At 43.0% G+C, this 18,873-nt stretch overlaps 1 protein-coding gene and 1 long non-coding RNA gene across 2 annotated transcripts in view; one reads left to right on the forward strand and one right to left on the reverse strand.

The window, feature by feature from the left end:
- The window catches only part of CAPZA2 (capping actin protein of muscle Z-line subunit alpha 2), a 29,928-nt gene extending 20,137 nt beyond the window's left edge, over positions 1 to 9,791 (reverse strand). The window contains exon 1 of the mRNA XM_040550240.1: positions 9,659 to 9,791. Within this exon, the coding sequence (XP_040406174.1) occupies positions 9,659 to 9,739 (81 nt within the window). The 5' untranslated portion in view covers positions 9,740 to 9,791. The remainder of the gene's footprint in view (positions 1 to 9,658) is intronic.
- Positions 3,752 to 17,784, forward strand: LOC121066572. Its single transcript, XR_005817843.1, has 3 exons — positions 3,752 to 9,181; positions 16,730 to 16,902; positions 17,698 to 17,784. It is a non-coding gene; the product is annotated as an uncharacterized LOC121066572 (long non-coding RNA).
- Positions 17,785 to 18,873: the final 1,089 nt, after the last annotated feature.

Raw genomic sequence — 18,873 nt, forward strand, 5'->3', positions numbered from 1 at the left:
TCATACTCACAGGTCAAGCTATGTTTGGCGAAAAAGTAGATGAGATCACACTTAGTAGAAGGGAGCTCTGTGGCCCTGCTCTAGGAGAAGTAAAGAGTCCGACGTTTGGTGTGATTCCTTCTGCCATTGCTCTAGTTGCTGGTTCAGGAAGCCTTTCTGCAGGCAGCCAAGCAAACGGCTTAGTCCTGACCCACTGACCTCTGTTTACAGACAGTTAGAGAAAGGGGCTTCTTACAACTGGACCATAATTTCAGAAATATTAATGCAGTTAAGATTATTCGAACCATTTGAAAAAGTTTAAATTCTCTGAAAATTCACACTGTAATTCACACTGCCAGTAGCACACAAGTCCTTCAGAGATCCTGCTGGTAGCGCTGGGGGCGACACCGGGCGAGAGCCCTCCCTAGCGTTACTGAGGCCTGAGTTCAATTCTGGCTACCGCTTTGAGTCCAGCTGAGCCAGTCAATTTCATTATGCAGCTCTGCCCTCTAATGAACGCCAAAACTGCTCTGGCATCTTCTACCAGTCAAAATTCATTGTGTACTGACAAATGTAGCGTATCAGGAAACACAGTTTAAGGTTCCATCAGCTGCCTCACTTACAAGATGCAATGCTGCTGGCCACAGCTGAGCCAATGACAAAGACATAAAACTATTAGAGTGCCCACACAGGAGGGCTGTGAAAATGGTGAAGGGGACTAGAGGGCAAGACGTACAACGAGCAGCTGAGGCCCCTTGGTTTGTTCAGCCCAGAGCAGAGCAGGCTGAGGGGAGGCCTCATGGCGGCCTGCAGCTCCCTCACGAGGGGAGCAGAGGGGCAGGCGCTGAGCTCTGCTCTCTGGGGGCAGCGACAGGACCCGAGGGAACGGCATGGAGCTGGGACAGGGGAGGGTCAGGCTGGGTGTTAGGGAAAGGTTCTGCACCCAGAGGGTGGTCGGGCACTGGGACAGGCTGCCCAGGGCAGCGGTCACAGCACCGAGCTGCTGGAGTTCAAGAGGAGTTTGGACAGTGCTCTCAGACACTGGGTCTGATTTTTGGGTGGTCCTGTGTGGAGCCAGGAGTTGGACTCAATGATCCTTGGGGGTCCCTTCCAACTCAGGATATTCTGTGCTTCAATGATCTGTCAGTATTGCAAACATCAAAAGAGTTCTGAGTTTGCAAATCTATCACTGTTTAAAAAAAAAGAAACTGGCTTCCTTTGGAGAGGTAGATACTTGGTACTTACTGGCTTCAGTTTGTTAAGTTCCTGGGTTAGGTACTTTCCAGGATGTTCCACCAGGAATTATGACACATCTCCTAATATAAAAATGAACTGGGGGTGTTCCATGAATGGCATAAGCTGTTCAACGCCCCATGCCCCCTTTCTACAAACCTTCATATAACCAGTGCTTGGCTATTTACCTTGCCCAAGAACACAGCAACTTCATTTACCGTGAGAACTTCAGATAGTTATTGCTTCTTGCTGCTAACAGAGCAGTGAGGTGAACTTCAGAGGCCCAGAAAAGCTCTAAGAACATACGAGTGAGAAAGGGATTGCCCCGTGTCAGCAGCAAACCTTCTCCTCAGCATCTCATGGAACCTCACCCGTCCTCATGGGTATGATTTCAAATAGCACGGAAGCATTCTGATACATGTAGCATCTCAAAAAAAAAAAAAAAAAAAAAAAAAACCACAGAGCAATGATGGTCAATCTGGCAGAGGGAATGAATACAAGAATTAGCACTGCAACTGCCTTGCTACCAAGCTCAACCAAAAAATGCACTGTGGCATACAGCTCGCTTCTGCTTCTGGGATAGCTAAGGAAGAAACCACTGCAAAAATGTGGTCCTGGGGCACAGGAAAGGAGGGGCACATTCCAGGCCTATGGCTGTGACTGCACAGACGTTTCCTTCATGTTAATGCCTGAAGCTGCATTAGATCTGTGAACATGCATTGCCCTTCAACCCATTTAGCAAGCTACAAATTCTGTAAACTGTAATGATAAAGAGAAAAGGAACAGGGTCTTGTAACGATCCAAATCAACTCCTGTGGATGAAAACATCGTATACTGGATTGGAATAAACTCTTCCTTTAAAAAATACACAGGACAAACCAGAAATAAGTTACAGAAGACAGATCTCACATCATTTTGGGTACTTTTATTACCCCTGCCTGTATCTAACTGGCCACCCGTTGATGCCACGCACTTCCTATATATTAATTCAGAAACATGAAAGAACAGAACTGGTCCACTTAGTGAAACATATTTTGTTTGTAAACATTAAATGAACAAGGTCAACCTGGAACTTCAGCTATCACAATTAATTACTAGAAGCTATGAAAAGGAAAAAAAAAATGACTGATAATTATACTACAGAGAGTTGAAGATATTATATTGGTTTTTGCCTATATCTGTACTTCTCTGAAAGCCTGTGGCTTATCAGTAGTTGGCTAGAAAACAAATAAGAAAACCACACACATACAAAAGTGATTCCAAAACTACTGACGGCACTATGTCACAAATTTATAGTACAGAATATTCTTCCTGCAGTGGTTTTATTCCAATTTACCTTCAATGTAGCCCTTTTTCCAGATATGCACGCGGAAGTTCATACTGTGAGCAACAAGGGAAATACCAAAGCAGTAGAAAAGATTAAGAACACCCAAGGTTAAAAATTTACACAGAATCCAGCTTTTTGTGTATTTATCGGGCTTTTAATAGCTTCCACAGCATTTTCTGAGAACAAGCAAAAAAAAAGGAGGTGTGCAATACAGTTGCATCTCAGGAGACTATAGCGGTATTTTACAGCAACTTATTTCAGACTGTATTCAGAAGTTATTCTTTGGTACTTCATATTTCAATATAGGGTCAAACCTCAACATATCTAACCAATGTAATAAATGAAATTATTTTCATTTCCATTGCTTTGGGAAGCTAGCGCTCCTTTTGTTAAAAAGAAATCTCATATGATTTGACAAAGGTCCAATGCAGTCTGAAGTAAATTTATGATTAGCTCTTAGCGGTAAAGCCATTGGAAGCTAAGCAATTGCACGCTTTTCTTACGGATGAGAGAGACATCAAATAATACGCATAAAAATCTCAAGGTTTCCTTGCAAGAGTCATTCTTGGGGAACTGAATAAGCAGCACAATTTTACATATAGCATAAAGCAAAGGCGTTCCCTTTTGTTTGAGAAGTTGAAGGTATAAGGTACAGCTAACGAGGTATTCCCAAAGCACAAACTTGGCAGTGCCATGCCCAGGCATGGCACCAAGCCGTAGTCAGCCGCGCACACATGCTCCCTCCTCAGGTGCAGCACCCAGCCCTTCCCCAGCAGCCGCCGCAGAGCGGCATCCACTGTAACCTCACAAGTGCTTTGTTCACATTCACAAACTGTTCTTCCACCACAAAACCTACATGTTTAAAGTGATCCCACTAGTCCAAGTTCATTATTTACCATTACGTATTCAAAGGACACCAAGCCCAGATTCAAGAGCAGCAGGGAGAGGAAAGGAACAAGATCAGAGCTTTCTCTGTGAAAATTGCCTCTCTTAAAGTCATAGATAATGGTGCCACCTTATCCAAAACCACATCCCCTGCCAATTCCAGTGTCTGAAAATCCTCTCTCAACGTTACCTACCAGTTCGAAAGTTCTAATGCTTTCTGTCAAATTAAGAAGAAAGTATTTGAAATGCCTTGTATTTCAGAAGCCGGTCACTCAAGAATAAAAACAGTGTGCTGAAATTTTCCATGTGAAAACATGAAAGTTTCCATGTGCTGAAAAAACTCTGCTTTCATTTCTTCTTAAGCAATTCAAAGTTCTTCATACCCCACTCCGGGCAACTGCAACTCAGTTTTATATAGTGCTCTCCAAGAAAAACATTGGTTTGGTAAATAATGTGGTTAGAATTTTTATCCTATCCTGCTTGATTGCCAAAATCAAAGTCAACCAAAGGTGGCATTTCACGGCAGAACTGTAGGTTGATGACTGCTGTTGGGCAAAGAACCTTACCTGCTGTACGGCAAATCATTCTCTCCCATCTCAAATATTGCTAGTGGCCAATAATTTGATCTATAACTCTTCTTTAGTTTTTGTTCAATTTTTTTTTAATCTTATCTACCTACTTAAGCTGTGAGGTTTTCTGGGTAGCAAACTTCTGCAAGAGTTCTGTGAGCACAAAGACAGCAAGGGCTGGGCTTCTGGGGGCGCTTGGGTGCCGCTGCATTCGAAACAGGCCCCGACGTGGTGAAAGCCGTACTACTCAGGGAGTATCTAACTTCTCCAAACTGCTCATGACAAAAGAAAATATAAACTGCAATTTTAGAAATCACTCATATACAGAACTACAGGTTTAATTTGTATGCATCGTCAACCTTCAGACTTTCAACTTGTCCAAAACGCAGACAGCTTTGTTTTGCATCACGACTCTCTGTGGAGATGCGCAGTGAAAAAACAAGATGCATCGGGCACAAACTGCAGCAAGAGAAATTCCCATTAAATGAGGAAAAGTTTTTGACCACGAGTGCAGACAAACACTGGAAGAGGTTACCCAGACTGCGCAGTCTCCATCCTCAGAGATGCCCCAAACTCAAAGGGCAAGTCCCTGAGCAACCTGGTCTAAGTTAGCCCTGCTTTGACGATGCAGCATTTGGGTTACCCCCAGAAGTTTCTTCCAGCCCGTATGACTCTACAAATAAATTATTGCAGTTATACATACAGTATGTAATCAATTTTTCAGACCACGTTGAACATTTTCATAGTTTCACCACAGACAAAGTGATTAAAGTTCCAGTTCTGTCCTTCAATGTTAAGTGTATCGACGCACTTCTAAAAACTATTTCCAAACTCACGTCAACACGTTATGATATCTTAGCTATGTACAGAGAAATCTTGATCTTTGGGGAACTGCCGTATTCAGAATTACATGGCAGTCTGTGAAGCACCCCCAACTTCTTCATTCCTATTAAAGAATTGTCTCAAACTTATAGATTACTGTGTGACTATACCCAGGAAAGACTTTTAAAATCCTGCATCTACTCCAAAACATTCTGCTCCTAATATTAATGTCCTTTTGAAACGAACGATTCAGAGCACATACTGATTTAATACACGTAAGAACTAATAATTCTTTTATTTTTAAAAGTACCAGTGATGCTTCTGAGGTGGTTTTGGAAAAAAGGTGCATTTTTGCATGAAGGAAACACCTGAAGCAGAACCTCCCTCACTGGTGGGTTTGTTTTTGCAAAGTGAGCTCTGCTGCCAACGTATTAACTTTTGAGGACTAAGCCACACACACGACGACGCATTTTACAGGCAAAGACTTCTCACCTCAAAGCACTGAGTAAACAAAGTTTTCCTTAACCGATGCGACAAAACTACACTGCAGAGTTTTGCTGGTGTAGTTAGCTCGGTAGGTTTTCACAGCTAGTTTAAGAAACTGCAAAGTTACCCAACGCACCAGGAAGCATGAGGCAGCCAAGCCAGCTCATTTTTCACAAACGGGACCCTTCCGTGTCAGAAGAGAGGTTTTGTTCTGCTCACAGTGAGCTGGCTTTCGTTAAAACTCCACCTTACTCCGTAAGCCTTCCTAACCAAGCAGAAACACAGAGACATAGGCGTGTTGAAAGAGGTGTGGCTCCCTTCTGGTATCACGTTTGACAACGCACATAGTTATGCTTAGCATTTTAAGGAACATGAGCAATTTTTGCACTAAAACCCTGATGTGCGAAAATTTCCTACCAATACTCTCCTTTCCTCACTGCAGACACCCCTGTTTTCTGACCATCTCCGCACCAACACAGCTATTTAACTCCTGTGCTTTGTAGGGAACAGGATTCACATTGCAAAAGGAAAAAAAGATAAAGCACCTACAGTAAACACGTCCTGGCGAGTCACCGAGAGGCACTGACTATAGAGTACTAGATTTCATTACGATTTTAACAGTCTTGTTTTTCATGTGCTGCTATTTGTTAATGAGTATTTACATTAGTAAATGCATCTTTTACAGGAAAAGCAGTATCTTCCATTAATCATTGCTTACATTCATGGAGATAAATTGTAGCTTTTATACGCACACTAATACAGTCATGAAGAAACATTTGTATATATGCTTATTAGTTTGACATCGCCACAGGCAGAAAAGCAATTTGTACAGAAATTGGAACACAATTAAACTGCAAAGAATGGTTATTAAACTTTTAGCCAAACTCGTTCAAATATGCTGAATAAATAAATAGGTTTTGCATTCAAGACTTATTAAGAGAGGATGCAGTATGGATAGGAAGGGAAGGGAAGTGATGATTTCCAATTGCTACCTCACTTAAGAGTTCAGGATTTCCACCTCTCACATCTAATTATTTATAGACTGAAACACAAAAAACTTTTTTTTCCACTTGTCTGAAAGCTTCCTAACTTTCAGCAACCAAAGCGAACAGGACGGCCATAAAACCCCGTGTCTCACCACAGCTCTCTTTAGGGCTGGAAAATCCCAGGAGCGGTAACCTTCGCTGGCAAGAGCCCAGCTTCGCACCTTGGGCTTTGCACAGTCTTACACACCGCATCGACTACAGCTAGCTCTCAGATGTATTTATTTTTTAGCGCTTTTTACAAATCACCCACACGGTATCATCACTTTGAAAGATATGCAAGGTTTCAAAATCTTGTGCTAAAATGAGAACCTAAGGAACAGAGCTGTGATCGAAACCAGTTGCACAATCTCGCACGCTGAAATAACATTCTTTCTGGAAAGTGGCTCTTCTCTTTCCCTGCTTTTAGAGCTCCTTTACCTGAACCACGCACTACTGCCAGCTTATTCCACTATCCCAATTCGTGCCCTTTCTGTATTCTCCCTTACACCAAGCACAGCAAGTTTTAAACCTGAGTTATGTTACAGCCGTGTTGAACTGGCTGCTAGGTGACACCAGCAAGTTGGTGCTGCTGCCACAGGAATTACTTACTGCCTTCGCAGCACTGGAATTCCTGACTACGCACAAAGCAGGACAGGAACTGAGTTTCCGAACCCGTGGTATCACCAGATCACTTATCACTTATTTTGCTTTTATAGCACTATTAGGAGACCAGCACAGAAGAGTCTATATTTGTTCACCTTCTTCCCTCCTCGAATTTCAGTAGTTCTGACCAGTGTTGTAGCTATGTATCTGTCAAAGTTACCTACAACCCGATTGCACCACCACCATCTATACCAGCCTTTGAAGCTCTCCATTTCTTATCACGGAGAAAGATATATGGAGAGGCAATATGATTTATTCCCTGTGAACATTAATGTTTGTCTACCTGTCCTCCTGTATTTGTAATCACAGTCCCAGCTGGATGGCTGAGAAGGGTGTGTTTTCCAAACGCTATCCAGCACGAGGATCTCTTTAGCTCAGTGCTGCTCAACGTCTGAGATAAAATTTAACTAATTTCATAAATGTTAACTTCAAAAATTGTTTTATTATTCATATCAAGTGACAATTGAGAGACCAGAAATTAACCAAACTGAAGAAATTCAATTCAAGATCTCCATATGCATTAAGAATTTGCACTTTCAAATTTCATTCCTTATAGAGTATTCATTTAGTGACTCAATCGAGGGCAAATCTGTCCACTTAAAATCACAGTAATTTAACCAAAAAATGCTTTAGTCTAAACCGAGGAAGTCTTCTACTTAATCCACTTAGAGTGCACAGTCTTAGTTTAATACCATCAGAAAACGATTATAGCTTTTAAGCAGTAAACATTTTTATTGTAAAATGATAGCATAACTGAAATGTATCTATGCTTTCAAGCACATTGTTAAAAGGCTATCCGACATAACTTAAATGATGTAATAAAACCCTTAAACAAGCCCATGCCATTTTGGGGACCCCAGTCTTTCCAAGCACTGGGTGGGAGCTGCCCAATACAGAGAATGCTCGTTTCAGAATGGATAAATACATCACACCTTGATATACCACCTGAGAGGTTCACGTTCAAGAAAGCTAATCCGTGTACCTCTTTTGTGGAAAAGTAAAATCTTGAGGTATCATAAGGTCTCCAGGGATACTTGCTTGCTTTTCCATGAGCTTGCAGCATTAGCCATCTTTGTTTCATTAGCCAATAAAATCTCTTGCCAGGCTTGGAAAATTCCAATCATGTAGGACAATCAATTTTATATGAGACTGAAGTGGATAAAAGAATCAATTTAAATTTACTATGGCAAAGCACTGATTCTGTTTGTTTATACCAAGGCAAGAGGAATCTCTAGAAGGTCTGCACCCATTCTGAGAGGAAAGAAAAACTGCAATTAACAGACAGAAGAAAGTTCAGGACTTAACTCCATCAGTCATGCAGGTACACTATTAAGCACAGGCAGTGCTTCTCAGCTCACGGAGAGGCAAGATGAAAGCGTCACCGTAATTTACATTATTTGTCAGGACAAGAGGCAATGGGCACAAACCAGAACACAGGAGGTTCCCTCTGAACATCAGGAAACATTTTTATTTTTTTTTTATTAGCTGTGCAGGTGACTGAGCACTGGCACAGGGTACCCAGAGAGGTCATGGAGTCCTCCTTGGTGATCTCCAAAAGCCACCTGGACGTGGCCCTGGGCAACCTGCTCTGGGTGGCCCTGCATGAGTCATTCTGTGATGCCAAAATAACTTGTAGTTGGAGTGTTTTTAAGCATATTCCCTAACAGCAACATACGGGATTAGAGTTACTTGCATGTTCTAGAAAGGATACAAAGAACCATGGACCATCATGTATGTGAATGTGAACCATGTAGAGGACTAAAGCCTCTGGCTGGAAAGAAATGGAGGGACCTCATGTTATGCATTTTGGCCTATCAGCGGCTCTCTAGTTCTGAAACGTGGCCCTGTTAATCCCAAACATGCAAAAAATCTGCCTTTTCATAACCACTTAAGACATTTTGGACATTCCTCTAAGTTCAGAGAAGCTTGAAACATCATTTTTTGGTGTCCACAACCTTTCAGTCATCTCAGAGCTTCTGCTGCCAGGAAAGCACACATTTTTTGATCAGAAATGAATAAAACTGTGTGTTATACGAAGACAGGGGCAGCGCACGCAAGCCACCACAGCTGTGAAGCAGGCAGCTGCCACGAAGCTGCCTCCAGGAGAGGAAGCCAAGGAGCGCCGATAACTGAGGTCTCCAAGACACCCTGCTCCCTGAGAGGCTTGCCGTAAAAATCACTTTCGACCCTCCGTAAGTTCTCCACCGTGCACACACGGACCGCAGACGCCTCCGTGACACAGCCGCTCCGCTCCTTGACCTCGGACCCGCCGGCGGCTGTGTAGGAAGCGAGGGAGCCTCCTCCTCCCGCCCTCCCCCACCCTCCTCCTCCTCCTCCCCACACCCTTCCTCCTCCTCCCACGCCTCCCGGAGCCCGGGGGGAGGCGCAGGGCCCCTCCGTTGCGGCGGGCAGAGCCGGCGGCCAGCCCGGGAGGGGACCTGGGGCCGGGGGAAGGGGCCGGCAGCGCCTCGCCCCGTCTCGCCCTCTCGCTTCCCCGCTACCCAGGCACCGACAGGGGGAAGGGAAGGGGGGAGGGCCGCGGGGAAAACACCCAGCCGGCGGCCCCTGCAAACGCCGGCGGCCCCTTCAAGCCGAGACAGCTCGGCTCGAGGGGTCGTGTGGGGGCGAGAGGGCGCCCCGTCAGGGCGCGGCACCCCGCCCGCCCGTACCTTCTCCTCATCGGAGAGCTGCTCCTCCAGGGCCGCCATCTTCCCGTCCGCCTCCGCAGCGCCCCCACGCTGCCTGCGCATGCGCGCGGCGGGGGGGCGGCGGCGGGATCATGGCCGGTCGGCGGGCGGGGGCCGCTGAGGGAGGGCGGCGGGGCCGGTGTGGTGCCACACGCCTCCACGGGGGGGCGGGGGGGTGGGCCGCGCCCGCTGCCTCTTTGCCCACGGGGGTTCGGGAGCCGCTGTTTGGCTGTGGGGAGGGGGCGGTCGGGCTGAGGCGGGCTTGTGGGGTGCAAGTGGCCGGCTCACGTCTTGTCTTGGGCGGAGGAGTCATTTAAAAATGATTCATCGGGGCTGCGGGGTGATGAGGGAGGGGAGCACCTGTCTGTCGTAGGAGGATGGGCTGAGGAGCCGGGCTGGTTAGCCTGGGAAAGAGGAGACCGAGGGAGACCTCATCAGTGTTTACAAGTATCTGAGGGTAGGGTGTGTCAACAGGATGGAGCGGTCTCCTTTCAGTTGTGCCCATTGAGAGGCAACGGGCACAAACTGAAGCACAGGGGTCTGGCTGAATGTGAGGGGCGCTTTACTGTGAGGTGACAGAGCACTGGAACAGGTTGCCCAGAGAGGATGTGGAGTCCTCCTCTGGAGATATCAAAACCCACCCGGATGCCATCCTGCGCAATGTGCTCTAGGTGGTCCTGCTCAGCAGGGGGGTTGGACTAGATGATCTCCACAGGTCCCTTTCAACCTCAGCCATACCTGTGATCTGTGAAAAAAAGGGCACTGCGAATTGGGAGGGGCTGACAGCAACAATGGAATGGGCTCAGCAGGGGGACAGCTGGACCAGATGTCCCTTGGAGGTCTTTTCCAACCTTAATGATTCTGATGATCCCCTGGGTGACATGCCCGCTGCAGGCCGTGTGTGTTGCAGCTGGGGCGGCGGAGCTACAAATTCAGGTAGGTGGCAGAATTTCAGAATAATTTTTGGAAAGCCATGAAATTGATGGAAGAGAGCTCAGAAAGTTCAGTTTAATGCCAGTAGCGAAGACAAAATGGATGTTGTGAAAGGTTTGGTACTGCAGAAGACTATGTAGAAAAGGTATGCAGTCAACCAAAGGGAACAGGAAATAATTAGATGGGAATTTCTTAAGAGTAAGAAAACCTGAGTCTTCCGCTGCATAGAATTGCAGGCACAGGAGGGGCATTTTAGATAACTGCTTTTAGGAACTACTTGGAAGAAGACATGGTAGAAGTTGAGAGGAAAACTGTAACAGAGGAAGATAACATTACCAAGCTCCGAATGGTTGAGCCAGTGAAATTCTGTCTTCATCTGACAGCTGAACGAGAACAGATGCTAGGAGAATGGTGAAAGAACAAGGATTATGTGCAACTGGTACCACACCTCTGTTAGACGCAGCTCAGATGTAGTCCTCCTCAGTGATTTCCTTCTAACAGAGATGCCAAACTGTTACTTCAAGGTCAGGTAGCAAGTAGGAGGATTGTTTTCTTCCAGGAGCAAAGTCAGACTGGGAAAAACAGCAGGAGAAGATGCTTTAACGATGCACAATCCATTCTAGCAACAGGGAAGAGTGACAGACTCCATTTGTAGAACCTGAAAACTGTAGAGGCTGAAAAAGGAACCCAAAGGCCAAGGAGAGTCAGATGATCTTATTGAGATATCCTTTCTGTTCCTCAATTAAATTAGAAAGTGATGGTTTTAGCCAAGTACCGGTGTTTGGGTTTTGTGGAACACTGAGATAAAGAATGAATAACATTTGGGTGTCTATAGGCTCCATCTTATTAATAGGGATGCCAATTTCCTGGGTGGATGTATCAGGGTAATTTCCATGCCCTGACAGCAAGAGCACTGTGAAGTAATAACTGAATGTCCTCATACCACATTCTAAAAAATGCAACCCTGAAGCACTACGAGATTAAATCCAAGCATTACATTATTTGTAAGGGGTACATCTTCCAGTTTTACTGTTGTAGTTATGGTAGAAAAACCAAAATGAGTAAGACAATTTGGAGCTTGAGAAAAATGACATGATTACTACTGCTACGTTAGTCAGTTAGTCTTGTGACTAGGATGTGGAATTGATGGTTTAAGACCTGTCCTCAGAACTGAAAAGGTAAAGGGTGAGTATGTTATGCCAGAGTGAGCATTAGCTGTTACAAAGTTTGGAGTTTGGACGAATAAGATGATATTTATAATATAAAGTTGTTACTCATTAAATGAAAAATGATCTACCAGGACCACTCAATCTTGTTAAGAGAATAAGGTGAACTTCTTAAGGTCTATTCCTAATGTATGGGAAGAGTAAAGCTTCTAAATTACTTCAAAATGAAGGAGGTACGGTGGAAGGATTATACATCCAGCTGATAACTCTTTGATAAAATCTTTAAATGGGTTTCCTAATGTCAACCACAGTGTATTTCACCCAAGTTTATGATGGACAAGTAAAAGCTGATCATTGACTGGAAAAATTCCACAGATGTCAAGATAATATAAGTCGATCACGATTAGTGGTATGAATGTAGTCAGCTTCTAGCCAAAGGATCTTGTTACACTCTCAGGTTCATCCACGTCTGTCGTTCTTGCATGAGAAGCCATACACAATGATTTATGCTGCCATATGTGGTTATAGCAAAATATTCCAATATGTGTAGAATTTGATAGGTCATCATTCTAGATGTCCTAACAGGACTGTTGGCATAGAATGAAAGAAGGTGATACTGGACAAGAAGTTGTTGCAGGTCAAATGGATACTGGAAATTACATGCCACTGAAAATCAGTATATAAACAAAGAATGAAAATGAAAAAGTCAATATGATGAATGTACAAGGTTGGACAACTTGGCTGATTTGGGAAATTGGAAGAGAGATTTAAAAATACCTGTAGCCATCGACAACAAAGATACTGGACAACATTTTATTCATGTCAGGAACAAAATAAAGGACAAACAAACCTTGTATTTGATTAGGCCATTGCTAGCGGCAAAGCAGTGAAGTGTAGAGCAGGAAAGGTATATCTCAAGGTAGTTTTGTTTGGGAGAATCTCATGTGTGTTATTTGGAGTCAATAATTAAAGTTAATGGTCTGTAGCAGGGAAAGCATTGCACAACATTTCAGCTTCACGCAACTGGAATTTGTAATTTCCACCCAGGAGTCTTAAGATTAACCAGCTGAGGAAAGTCTGTGATGATTTTTAACAAACCTTGGGATTTGGCCAACTACTTGGATATTGCCAAGGAAATTGCTTTATTTAAAATGTAAAAGAGGAAAGTAGATCTTGGCAGATAAACATGAACAATTTTCTCATTAGATGCTATATCTAGCTGCTGGTTTTACCATGTTTACACAAGGTTTTATTGAAATTGCTGAAATTTGCCATGATGAGATGAATGATTCAGAGAAGGACTATGTAGTCATCATAGATGTTAGTGGGAGCCTTCTGCATACAACCCTAGCAGGTGTTTTACTGTGACCTTAGGACTTAATGGGAAATGAATAATCAGAATAAAGTGGAAATAAGTACTGCTCTTGCCTTATGACTCAGTGTTTTGGAATGGTTGTGTGTCTTTTCAGGAAGAATATGGACATTTCAGAGGGAATTTAAAGGAGAACTAAAATAAATCTGAAGATGCAGAACAAATGTCAGGATGGTAGGCTTAAGGATGCCAAGATTAAGAAGTGGTTTAGGAAATGTCTCCTCAATGAGTGACTGCAGTATAAAGCAGTGATACCTGCGTTAGTTTGCAATTTATCTGCATCTTATCTGAAGTCATACATCTTTACCTACTGTTTTGAAATTCAGCAAAGCCAATTCCACCAGTAGCTCTTCTTATGCTACTGAAGTTCATGAACATTAGCTTTCTGCTGTGCCAGTGTCTCTACACATTGATCAAGGGTTAATTTGCACAGTTACATACGGACCAGTAAACATCCTAGTGCTAACTAGCTACCCCATGTTTTAGGAAATGTTTGGTCCACTACATGAAGCTCACTGTGGGCTACCAGCCTGTCTGATGAGCAGTGTATTTCACTAATGCAAAAGAGAAAGACGAATTAATCTAAAATAAATAATAGAAAATTAAAAGCAGGTGTTGAGTTCTACTTCATCTAATCAGATATGACAGAGCTACCAATCAAGTACCTTGCTAATTTGCTGTACTGCTTCTGTCATTTCATTTGGTGCTGACTCGGTAGGGCCCCCGGCCCTTGCTTGGAACTGGGAGGAAGAGCACGGCAATCCTTCCTGCGGGGTCTCTGTCAGGCCATCAAAATGGCTTGAGACAGTTTCTGTGCTAGAGCAATATCCTGAAGAAGTGTGCTCAGTGCCTACCTGTTTAATCTGGAGAATGTTTCCTGGTCAAGGTGGACTCGGCCTCGCTCCGAGGCCTGCTCCCTGGCGCTGCCAGGAGCGGACCAGGGCGGGGTTGAGGGCTGTGTCACTGCTGCCTGCCCCCTTCCATGGGAAGCAGCTCCCTTCATCCTGATGCCTCTTGATATAAATCCTCACATTCCCGTGGGGTGGTGGGAGGCTTACTCCGATCCCTGAAGTTGCCAAATACATATCAGATATCAGGGCCTGGGAACTGCCTGCCAGTTTCTGTCTGTATTTTGAGGGGTGTTTGGTGTTTGCAGACTTCCCAATTCACTCTCTGTACCTTACAGAACCTTAACAGCAAAAGCAAAATGTTTTGTCTAGAAAAGGCAAATATTAAATCTTTACAACAGTGAAGGGAAGAAAGCTACGACAGGAAGAAAGCTGTTACCAAGAGCAACTTTAGAGCAAACTTTAGGCTGAGCTTCCTTCTTAGACAACACAGCCTTTTAGGCCACAACAGGCATTGTAGTGAATGGCTCAGTAGCCCTTCGCCTTCTGTGGCTCTCCCTTTTCTGTTGATACCCGAGAATTTACTGTCCTTTGGTTTCTTTGCTCAGGAAGTTCATGGTCTTCCCTCTTTCTATGATGTTTTCAAGATGTCAAAACACTCTGTTTCACAACCATAATATTTATACTATGGTTCATTTAATTTGCATCATATTCTATGCTAATGACTATGCATGTCATAATTATTTGGATGACAGATATAATCTTTAGAGTGGATTTTTTTGGTCAGTTTTTAGGGGCTGATATTACCATTGCATTCAGATCTCATCCACGCTTCTTCTGTGACTTCCTATTCTGCTTCTATTCTTGGGAGCTTTCTCGGCTTCTTTCTCCACACCGCCCCTCCAGGAATAGTCAGCTGTATATCTTGCCTTATGCAATTCAAATTCACAGTCTTGCATTTGCCTTTCTTTTGACATGTGTCCATGTTTTAGAAATTAGATACCCATGTTGTTTCTTAGCTTAGAGGTCAGTAGTTTTCTTCCCTGGTTGCAACAAGACTTAGTTATCCCATAAATTGAGGCGTGTAGAAGCAGAGAGACTCAGTCAGAGTGGGCTTATGTATCTGTGATACAGAATTATATTCAGGAATAGGAATGCGCAAAGGTAGGGTGAAAAAGAGCGGCTGTTGAACGTTTAAAGGAAGGTAACCAAAGGAAGGATATATAGTTATGTCTTTGTTAGCTGCTGCTTCTGCTTCAGTGGAGATAAGGAGGCTGCAGGTCTTTGAAGGCAGACTCAGCAGGCAATAGTGGCAGCAGCATCTGCAAAGAGCTGAAGGCAACAAAAAGATGATAAGGATGAAGTGCTGCATGCTAAAATATCTACTTTTGGTTCTAGACGGTCCCAAGCTATCTTTCGGAAGGAGAAATATTTATATAATCCAAATTATGTACAGATTTTCAGATGTGCCAAAATATTTCATGCTCTAATGATTCTGAAGCCTGTAATCTTCACATATGGGGTATGTGTCTGTAGGTTTCTCCTAACATATCTTTGCTATTTTAGTATGTTAAAAGCTACAGTGTTAGCTTTTAAAGTCTTGTCTCTACTTGCCCACTTTTATTCTTCACCTGCCCTTTGGCTGCTCTAGTGTGTTGTTTGATAAAGGTGTCAGACTTGCAAAAAGCACATCTAAAGTTCTCTGATGACAACAATCCTGATTTCCTGCTGAAGAGTAGAAACGGAGCACTGTTGAGCACAGAAGATTATTGGCTGCTTATAAAAAATATTATAGAATATCTTCTCTCGATGCTAATTTATTTAATTACGATGCAATATAAGGAACCACAGTGAAGTGAAATGGCATTCTAAAAGTATTCTTAAAGTTAGTGGTGCTTGATGATCTGCCAGTACCAATCAATTTTAGCAGTTAAAATTACAGCACCAAAGTTTTCAGGAAAAATTAGCAGCTTTCTTTCTTTCTTTCTTTCTTTCTTTCTTTCTTTCTTTCTTTCTTTCTTTCTTTCTTTCTTTTTCTTTCTTTCTTTCTTTCTTTCTTTTCCTTCTTTTTTTTTTTCTTTCTAGCATTGTTTGCAGTGTCTGTGGAAAAGCTTGCTAACTTAAACATCAGTCTGTGCTACAGTGTTAAATGTTTTTAAATAAATTATATCATAGCTACGTGCTTTGACGGAGCTTTGGAAAGAAGAATGTTGGCATGTGTGTTTTACAGCCTGTTTTTCAAAGATACATAAATTAGCTGTATACAGTTATGTGCACAGTTACATGTACAGTTAGAGGGTTTTGAGAATAACATTGACAAAATGCAAAAGGTTCAAAGAATAATCAGGGACTGGAAAATGTGAGCAATTCAATCTGGTTAGTTTATCAGCAAAAAAAGTGTGGGTATTTGTGAGTTTTATGAGATCAGAAGGATGTCTTAGTACAGGAGAGTATTACGTGACCAGAAGTTAAAACAGGGCAGATTCAGACTACAAATAAACATAGGTTTTCGTTTGTCAGAGTAGTTGTTTATTGGGACAATTTAACCAGGACAGCAGCCCTGGCACTACCAATTTTAAAGTAGAGATTGAATGTTTGTCTAAAAGATATATTCTACAGTTTCAGTGAGGAATTAAAGAGCCAATGGCCTGTGTTGCAATAGGTGGTAGTAGGGAATATCCAGAAGCAATCCTCTGTGATGTTGTAGGGCATGATTCCATTAACAATTTTGCAGGTTTTCCTGCTCAGCAACTGATGGGGAGAAACTCCAGGGAGAATGGAAGTGGCTCCATGAACGAGCTGAAGAAGAGAGAGCACAGCTGGAGCACAATGAACTCAATTCAGCGAGGATGGAGTGCAGAAGGGAGTGAAGGAAAAGCAACAGGGAAATTCCTGAGGTTGGAACGGGTATGAATGGACCAGGAAAAACTGGGGCCAGATATAAAGTCTGTGAATATGAGAGCTTTTAAAATGGGATTATCTGGAGAGTATTTTCAGTGCTTAACTTGTAAACATGTGAGTCTGAGCTGTTGACCCTGGGCTTCCATTACATCAACGGGGAGAAATAAGCACTCCAAGGGTGAGTTTCATCTGACCTAGTTAAGATGTCTGTTTTAGGATAAGATTATTGGCTGTAATGAAGTGGCTAGTTCAGACCCAGCTGTCTAAATATCAGATCCTGGTGTTATGACAGCCAATCCCCTTTCAGTGTTAAAAGATCAGAGGGCAGGAAGGTGATGGACCAAGGAAGGGGGACATGGGTTGAGGGAAAAACACAGTGGACAGCTGAAGTTACAAGGCTAATGGATGACACTTGAATTCAACATTGCTTTGTGCTCCTCGGGGAGCTCATACTCTGGCAGGTAAATCCCATACTTTTCCATGGAGGACTTTATACCAAGGGAGCTGTATTTCTGTACTGTCTCTAGTGTAACTCCTACTCGGACATCAGGAATACTGTATCAGCAGCCATGGAAAATACAGAGGCAGATTAGTATTAGGATTAGCAAAGGCCAAGGATGGGGGGGGCGGGATTAGGAGGTGGGAGAATCATCAAAGTATAAGGGTTTCTGCATCCCATAATGGATGAAGAGGACCTTTAAAGTAATTGTGCACATAAAGATATCTCTGACACTTCTCAAACCTGAATCAGTCTAACTCTTCTTTGGTGTACAGCATTTGTTTGCCTTTGCTCTGTACCAGGAAGGCTGGGAAGAGAAGAGAGGACCAGCAGAAAGCAGCAATGGTGCTAGGACAAAGCAAATAAAGGTGAGGAAAGCAACGGAGCTGGAGCATTGCTCTCCCCAGCCATTGACTTGTTATAGGACTAGAGCAGCCAAGAGTTTTTGAAGAGCTCCATGAGAAAGCACACAAATTCTTTTCCTTCCCTCTCACTGAGCCTGGTTCCTGTTTATATTTGTAATTATTCCCTTCTGAAAAAGGAAAGTGTAGTTTTCTAGCTGGATTTATTTATAAGGGGACATTGTTTGGCGATTTTATTTTTCAACAGGAAATGGCAAATGTGCTGATTTGTATAATGAAGTTGAGATTCACTGGAGGAGTCCAAATTCCTTTTTCTTTTGCTCTCTGTGGAAGTGAATTTCTTATGAAGATAAAATCTCAGTAAAGATAAACCATACAAGCAGATGTGACTGAAGGGCTGAGAATTTCTGTGCCTATCTAGAGAAAAATGTCTCAGAAGCAATGTTACTTCATGCTGCACAATGGCATGGGGCCTTTATTTTTGATTTTTTGTCACGTATAAGAAGAAACAGTATAAAGAGGTGGTAGGATTTTTAAGTAAAGAAATGTAATTGTATTTTTGGTAGTTTGGTCCCTGAATGATTTCTGAAATTAGTACTTGAGTATACTTGCTTCTGACCTCAATAAAAGTTCTGAATGGTAAATACTTCTGGAAATCAGGACAATGTCCAAATATTGATGTGGGAATGTAACTTCAGTCATCTGCTTTTAAAACAGGGTTTGCAATATCAGAAGTAACTTGTGATTCTGATTCACTCATTTTGAGATGCCGTTATGCTTCCAATAAGAGGCATTATTCAACCATTGGTGACAAAGGGTGTCTTTACAGGACACCCTCAATTGCGGAGACAAAGTCATTATTAGAAAAGATAACCCTTTCGTTTCAGGGTTAGTAACTTCTTAGTTGGACAAGAATAGTTCTGACTCAGGATATAACAGTGTTAATATTTTGAAACTCATGTTTTTGTTCTTTTAGTGTTTGCTGTGTTCCAGAATCTGCTTTAGTCAGTGTGTGTGTAAATAGGATGAGGCCTCCACTGACACTGGGTGAGCAGAAAAAGGCTGTAACACCCTCATCTCTCCAGGTGACTAATGGCTGAATGAACTGCTAGCAGA

Source organism: Cygnus olor, chromosome 1, assembly GCF_009769625.2.
Source record: "Cygnus olor isolate bCygOlo1 chromosome 1, bCygOlo1.pri.v2, whole genome shotgun sequence".
In the NCBI taxonomy this organism is placed as follows: domain Eukaryota; kingdom Metazoa; phylum Chordata; class Aves; order Anseriformes; family Anatidae; genus Cygnus; species Cygnus olor.